Source organism: Octopus bimaculoides, chromosome 19, assembly GCF_001194135.2.
Source record: "Octopus bimaculoides isolate UCB-OBI-ISO-001 chromosome 19, ASM119413v2, whole genome shotgun sequence".
Lineage (NCBI taxonomy): Eukaryota > Metazoa > Mollusca > Cephalopoda > Octopoda > Octopodidae > Octopus > Octopus bimaculoides.
The window spans coordinates 24,485,520-24,494,024 of record NC_068999.1 but is presented as its reverse complement, the minus strand read 5'-3'; the positions used below and the strand labels follow the sequence as shown (position 1 = coordinate 24,494,024).

The following is an 8,505-nucleotide window of genomic DNA, read 5'->3' as shown; positions in this document are numbered from 1 at the left end:
TATATATATATATATATATATATATATATATATATATACACAATGGGTTTATGTGTGTGTCTGCATTCATCCCTCACCATCACCTGAAAACTGGTGGTAGTGTGTTTATGTTCCCATAACCTAGCAGTTTGGCAAAAAGAAGCTGATGGAATAAGTTTGTGTGTGTGTAAATGGTAGATATAGGTTAAAGTAGAAAAGAAAAGACAAATAGTTTGGCAAGACTTGATAAGGACATTTAATTTAGCTATATAACGAAAGGTTTAGATAGTCTCTGACAAGTGTTTCTAGGAAATCTCAGCTGTTGGAACATCGTGTTGAGCAAAGATTCCGTATGCTGAGTATTCCATTGTTGGAGAGAGAGAGGTTAAACATAAGTAACAGTGGAAGAAGGGTCCTCATCAATGATAGTTGTTGTGGTTCATTATGTCTAGAAAGGGAGAGAAATCCAATTAAATCCAGTCAGATCCATTTTAACTGGATTTAATTGGATTTCCCTCCCTTTCTAGACATAATGAACCACAACAACTATCATTGATGTAATCAATCATCACTGCCTCTGTTTTTATATTTGCAGCGGTAAAAAAAGTCAGCTGGATTGCTGACTTGAAAGTGCCCTAGGGGTGGAGTGCAAACACTTTTGAATTGCTCAGTTAGTATTTCACTTGTCCTCATTGGGTTTCCTGTGAGTGAACCATCTTTTTGGTAGAGTGGCCCTGCTCTGCATTGCACTGAGGCTGTTTCTTTGGCAAACTTGTAGAAAGCTCTGGGGTTAGATTTTATATTGTCTATAGCCCAGGCTCCTTTGTCTGCTCTTTCTTTTTCATGGGAGAGTTGCAGATTTTTTTCAATCTCCAGCAGTTGTATTTTCAGGCGGGACTTTTCACTGCTTTCAACTTATTTGTTTAGACGATTTGAAATTTTTGGATGCTGTCTCATAAGAATTTTCCTCTCCCTGGGGATTTTGTTCTTGTGTACAGTGGCCTTTCTCTCCGGGACACATTTGTATATATATATATATATATATATATATAACCCATGTTATATATGTTTATGTTCATAACCCATATTGTGCTGGTATTTTAGTTATTACTTTTTGTTTAGTTATATGCCTGACTTAAACAGTTAAAGCTACCTTACATCAATTACAACTGGGTTTTTTAATGAATATTATTTGTTACTTTGACTCAATTTTCAGTATGCTGGATTTTTGGTGGTTGTCTTCGTGGTTGAACTCAGTACTGGAATTGCAGGCTTTATCTTCAAGAATAAGGTAAATTTGCTAATCTTGTTCTTTTTTGTAATGTTCATAACCTAAGTCTCACTCAATATAGATAGTTTCTTTTTTATGGTTTTATTTATTATGTTACAGAATGTCTTAGTAAAATATAAATTTCTTCACAGTCCATCGTATACCTCAGTAATTCTCAACTAGGGTCTATATGGCCTTGGGAGCCCATATAAGATTCTTTTGTTAAAATGTATATACAATAAATTGATCATGCTTCTATAATACACAAAATATTTTAGAAATTTTCTTATACAATTCCTAATAATATTTAATTCTAAAAATATATAAAAGGATTTTTTGAAAATTGAATGGCATTGAAGGTCCACCTGAGTATAAAATAGGAATCAAAGGAGTCCATAGGGAAAACATTTTTAAGAACTTCTGATTTAGCTCACTGTGAGTAAGGGTTGGATGGGGAGTAGATAGATGTGGGCTGGGTGGAGGTGGTGGAAATGGGGGCAGAAGAAGTGAGAGCAAAAGGTGAACTAAGAGAGGAGAGTGGAAGATGTAGGAGAGGGAGATGTGTGGGAATAAACACACGGGCAGAAATATTTACACATACACACAAACACACACACACATCTGTTGTAATAAGATGTGTTCCGAAAGGAAATAAAATGTTGCACAACTCCTGTTAAATAAACTTGTTACACGTGCTCAATAATAATTTCTAAGTTAGACAGGCCTGAAATTTAGTGGTAGGGTAAGTCGATAAATCGAACCCAGAACTTATCTGATTCTTTATTTTATCAACACTACAAGGATGAAAGTTGTACATAAATTTTTCTAATTTTGGCACAAGGCCAGCAATTTTAGAGGAAGGAACCAATTTGATTACATCAACCCCAGTGCTTGACTAGTACTTATTTTACCGACACCAAAAGGATTAAAGGCAAAGTCAACCTAGGTGAAATTTGAACTCAAAATTAAGGATCAACCAGTCTTTGCAAAGATCATAGAGCTCCTCTTCTGATAAAATTAACACCAACTCAAACACTTTAAAAAGTACTCAACAAAATTCAGAATAATGATATAACAACAAAAGTGCTGGAAGAAATGTCATAAAACATTTTGTCCAATTTGCTAATTGTTCTGCTGGTTTTCTGCCTTAGAAGTTTTACATAATAATGATAATGTAGACTTGCTCTAGATGCATCAACTGCAAGCAACTGGAATAAATAAAATCTAAGTGTTTGTTCTCTTAGTGTTTTGTTATTTTGAATGTCTTAAGATGGTACCAGAAGTTAACCATAACCCTAGAGCAGCTTGAACATGAAGAATCAAATAGAAAGATAGATAGATTGTAAGCTAAGTGGAATAATATTAGTGAGCATATGTTTGAGAAACTGTGCACTGCAAAGAATATTCTTTTAGTTATTAGAAGCTCCATATTTGATATGTCCCCATTTACAGGATTATTTCTTGATCCACCATATTCTGTCATTGTGGCCACACAGTTCAATGGCAATTACAATCCTAATAATCACAAGGACATACACATGCATACACAACTGCACCTGAGACAACACAGACAGAAATGGAAATATCAGCATGCTTATACATGGAACTAAATTATAACTGTCACATGCTAGATATCACAGTCTCAAAAAGCTGTATGCCAACAGACTGATGACTCAAATAGATTGGTAATAGTCAATGTCATTCAGATACAACAACAATATCAAACACAAAACTATCAGCAACAACTTATATGCCAACAAAAAAATATGCATACTGTGTAAATTCTTTCACATCAGCATTCCCTAAGTCTGCCCACCAAAGGCTCAGCATTTCTTTGCTGTATGAAAAGACAAAAGATGGGGAAGATTTGTTAGTCATAGATTACATCTACTAAAAATCATCCCACAAATGCTCAAATGATTAACAAACAGTAGACAGCAACACTGTTGACTTAAGATATTGAATTTCACTTAAACTTTGTGAGAAGAACATAACATAGCACAATCTTTTGTAAAGCTGCAAATAAAACTATGACAGCAACAGCTGGTCCAGAAATCCTAGGTCGTCCAATTTGCCATATGCTGGTTTAGTCACTTTAAGCTGTTTACTGATAGTACAGATAAACAAATCACAATAAATAGTTTCTGATTAATTGTAGGTAGTACTTGCACAAGCAAAGATTCTTTCAGAATACCATGATTTATATTTATAGACATCAAATGTTTCAAAGGTTTCTACTCCATCACTTTTCATGCAATCACAAAGATAGACACCTCTAGCAGTGCAACAAGGCTTCTAAAAAAAACTTTGTCTCATTGACTCAACAAAGAATTCTAATCTCTGTGAAGTAATCCAATGATATGGTTACTGTTGCATATGTCATGAAACCACATAGTAAAATATACCTATTTAAACTGAAAGAAACTGAACAAGTCCATAAAACACTACAGCATTACATACCAACACTGCAATAACATCTTGCCAATATTTAGTAGAGCTCGCTATTTTTCTCTCCAAGATGTACACAGTAGATACTGAAATATACTATCAGACACAAAGAGCTTGCTGCTGATGGTGGTACATATGCCACCAGCTTCCATTTAGATTCACCATAATTTAAAATATAACCTTGATAAGGGTCAACGAGATATTGAGGAAACTTGATAGATACACTAGAATTCTAAGAAACACTATTCATGCCAAAATATGGAAAGGTGCTGGGTGAATGTCAGGAACATCCATTTTGGAGGGAATGGAATGATCAAAGATGTATAGTAACTACTGTAAGATTCACCAGATTTTGCAAATTAAAGAATCATTTATGTTCTTAGAAATTTCACTGCTTTACACTGATTTATTCAAATAAGATACAATAATTTTTTACAGTAACAGCAAGTTTCTCTTTTTGAGAAAATGTCACAAGGACCACTTCCTAGTGTCAAAATTTACCAAAAGACCATATTTGAAGAGCATATCAAAATATCACAAAAATCAGAACAGTTTCTTTTTCCTGCTACCTGTTGATTCCAGTATATTGTCTCTTCTCATTCTCATATCTTCAGTTAAACTGATTCTTTGAAAAGGTATTCCAGCCATCCGAGAGTTCAGGCCAAATTGCCACCTTGTTTTGCCTGCATGCAGTCAACACCTACATACTATAACCCTTTCATGATGCTTTTAGAAAGGTCCAAAGATCTATCATGCTTCTTCCTCTTCCGACTGAGACTAGACACTATATGATTATTTACACCATTAACAAAATATAGCTAAATACTTATATGCCAATAACATGAGCACCACCCACTCTATAACAGACCAATAATGTTCAGGTATTACATTACATCATTACATCCTTTTACCAAAACTGGTACTGAGGTAAAATAATTGTTTCAAATTTTGACACAAGGTCAGCAGTTTTAGGAAAAGGGATTCATTCAATTACATTGATCCCAGTACTTGACTAGTACTTTATTCATCAATCTCAAAGGATGAAAAGTAAAGTTGACCTTGTTGGAATTTGAACTCAGAGTGTAAAGAACCAAAAGTGCCACAAAGCACTTTGTCTGGTGCATTGATAATTCTGCCAAGAAGTATTTTTACAGAAACATTCCTGTCACTTTGTCCTTACATAGTGCAGAGAATAAATGGATTTTATTAATGCAACCATTGTCACCTTAGACTCAAGGTACCTTCAAGATACAACAGTACTACTTCTCATGATATACGAGTAATTAACAAGGGAGACAACTTCCATATCTTCCTTACCTGGAAGATAATCCAAGTCCTATTTGCTCATTTAAAGATCCAACTGAAATTGGCCTAAAATGTACAAACTCATTTGATGTCTGATGTTGTAAAATTACTATAATGTTATACATAACTACAAGATAGTGTAGCGTTGTGTTTTACAACACAGTAATTTTTTTTTTTTATATATTTACATAAATGTTTTAATATTATTCACTAATTAATTGAACATATTAAATTGTTTTCAATTTCTGCAGCATCCAGTTTGATTTAAGATTTCAAACCTGTTTTTCAACTAATTTCAGAATAAAAATTTAATAAATTTTAATTTAATCTTTTATATATTATTTTTATTATTATTATTATTATTATTATCATTATTATTATCATTAAATAATAAATAATAACAATAATATAAGTAGTCAGCAAGTATTAAATCCAATAAAGAGCAAATCCATAAATTTTATAATTAATAATTATAATTGAGAGTACACGAGGCACTAACGTTGCTGTAAATAAGAGTAAAAAGATACTCTAATAAACCACCATTTCACTGAAGGTACAACAAGCTGGCCAAAACTGAGGGACAAGTAAAGAAATTAACTTGCCATTGCGGCTGATAGTCACAAATGAGGCAAGAGATATCCCTGTATCATATGATTTTGAACTTTGAGCCTTTAGCTCTTATTTCTCATCAGCAGGTCTTACTGCTTACCTAAGGCTAAAACCTTCACTCACTTCACCATGCCTGTTAATCATTGACAGATGAGTGCCAATATTTCAAATGATGTCAGTGTATAATTTTACATGAATAAATATAGATAACATTATTAATAAATAACAATAATAATATAAGTGGCCAGCAAGCATTAAAACCAATAAAGGCAGATCCATAAATTTTATAATTAATGATTATAATTTAGGGTACATGAGGCACACCAGCATTGCTGTAGATAAGAGTCGAAAAATACTCTACTAAACCACTATTCGTCCCTCAATTTTTGCCAGCCTGTTGTGCCTTCAGTGAAATGGTAGTTTACTAGAGTATTTTTTTACTGTTATTTACGGCAGCACTGATGCCTCGTGTGCCCTCAGTTATAATTATTAATTATAAAATTTTTATATATGTTTATATAAGGTTAACTGAGTTAGAGGTTAAAATAATCATCTAAGGGATAGAAGTATCCATTACACTACTAGTATATTACCTGTTTAACCATGGGCATACACATGCAAGCATATTATGCTCATAAATTATAGGTAACAACAAGGATAAACATGTTCATCAAGAATCAAAATTTAAAGAAGACATAAAATGGAGAAATATCAATGAACAACAACTGACTTACATCAAATATTATTTATTAATTCCATACAAATAGACTGCATCCCATCTAACAGCTGTTTCTGTATTCAATGTTGTATGGTATTGATATGCTAAAAAATATTTATCATATTTGGTAATAAAACCGATCTGAAACATGGAGCTTCATCAGAATAAATAAAGAAGAGCAGTGAGAAGAAAAAGGGAAACGTTGAATATGGTTGTAATCATAGCATTTTGCTTGCTTATCTCTTTGGGACATTAAGTAAATATATATATATATCTGGTGTTTACAAACATGAAAATACAACATCTCAATGTATGAGTGTCCCTATATTCCTTTACTAGTTTCAGCTTGAGAGCTGCAGCCATGCTGGGGCACCACCATTAAAAAGTGACCAGCAAGCCACTACAGAGTATGAAACTCTGTACCTCTCAAACTCTGACTGAGCTTTCTGTACCATTAAGCTAAACAACTCCCTAACATTATTGTATTTTTTATTTAATTGTCAGAAGTTACAATATACCGTACACAAAACTTTTGGCTGTTGAATCGTTTTGTAACCTTTGCCAATTAAACAATAAATATCTTTGACCAATTCAGTTGAAAACTTTGCACTCTTAATCAAAATCTTGGAATATTGCTTTGCTTAAATAATTCATAATTCTTAAATTACTTAAATTCATCTGAATATATTATTGTATTTAAGTTACTGTTTTTAAGCCTAATCCAAGAAACTTGTCAGAGCTGAAATGAAAACAAAAGATTGCAATTTTGAGTTTCTTTGTTACATTTTCTGTTACATTTTGTTGTGACACTCTATGCCAAACAAACTTTTTCAAAACAAGCATATGCCGTTATATACGGAAGCCAAATTTTATTAGAATTCCATTCTTAGCGGATTCACAAATGTCAATAGAAGTTTATATTTTTAGAAATCTCTGTATATAAATGTGAATTTTCTATTGTATTTTATTCAGAAAATCTAAAACCAACAAAACCACACACACACACACACACAAACACACTTATCTACTACATATGTGGGAAATTCTGTTTGTGGGTGTATTTGTGGAGTTGTTAGCTAACTCCTCCTACATTGTTTTATCAATTTTGATGAAACTTGACATGTGAGTAGAACTCATATCTGGAAACCTTGTGGTATACTCAGATTGTTGAAAAAGTCTATAATAGGGCCCCTGGAAGAGATCCTTATATATATAGCCAAGGGAAATAACCCATTCATTTTCCTAAATTATTTGGTATAAATCAAAATGAGTATGCTTATTTCTTACTATTTGAACTGTTAGAGTTATTTTCACAATTTATCCAGTACAACCCTTAAACAATAGATCCACTTATTTCGGTTAGTGATTTATTCACGAATATACCAACACTAGCGCCGCTGAGGGTAATATTCTCTGGGAACGCACAAAAGCCCTTTTCAGAATTATTTACTTTGAATTGTTATCATGTCATATCTGATTAGCCTGTTATTACGTAACATGCTTAATGATTTTAGTATACATACCTTACTAGTATTTCTTCCTAAGTTCTATATACTCTGGGAATGCATTAAAGCCCTTTTCGGGGCTACTTTATTTGAATTCTTACTATTGGGTAACTAATTTCATGTTATTACATAACTGACTTCATAATTTGGGTATTCATAACTTATTGGGAATTCCTAAAAACAAGATCTTGTGTAAGGCAGTTCAGTATTCTCTATAAATGCACAAAAACCATTTTAAGGGCTACATACTTTGTATTGTTGTTATTGGATTATCAAAACAATTATGAGAACAGAACCAAGGGATAAGCCCCACTTTCCCGGGATTTACCGGGTACGACAGCTGGTGTACATATATTTGCACATCATGATTTTATATTATATAAAAATATATACATACATATTACAAAGATGTACTTGCATAGCAAGTGACTTGATCTGAGATCGTGTGCTGAAACAAAAACAATTGCAACATGGAAGGTGTTTGTAAGCCATTTAAAAACACACAAAAACCATTAGATTCACTTCAACATTTAAATTTAATTTGTCAAAATATTTTTGTCACTTTGAAGCCGCGACCTGTTCACTCATGGAATTTTGTCAGTGAACAGGTCGTGGTTTCAAAGTGATGAAAATATTTTGATAAATTGAATTTAAATGTTGAAGTGAATCTA

At 32.8% G+C, this 8,505-nt stretch overlaps 1 protein-coding gene across 1 annotated transcript in view; it reads left to right on the top strand.

Annotated features, from left to right (window-relative positions):
• The window catches only part of LOC106884105 (tetraspanin-7), a 35,244-nt gene that overhangs the window by 23,681 nt on the left and 3,058 nt on the right, over positions 1 to 8,505 (top strand). The window contains exon 3 of the mRNA XM_052974631.1: positions 1,196 to 1,270. Within this exon, the coding sequence (XP_052830591.1) occupies positions 1,196 to 1,270 (75 nt within the window). The remainder of the gene's footprint in view (positions 1 to 1,195; positions 1,271 to 8,505) is intronic.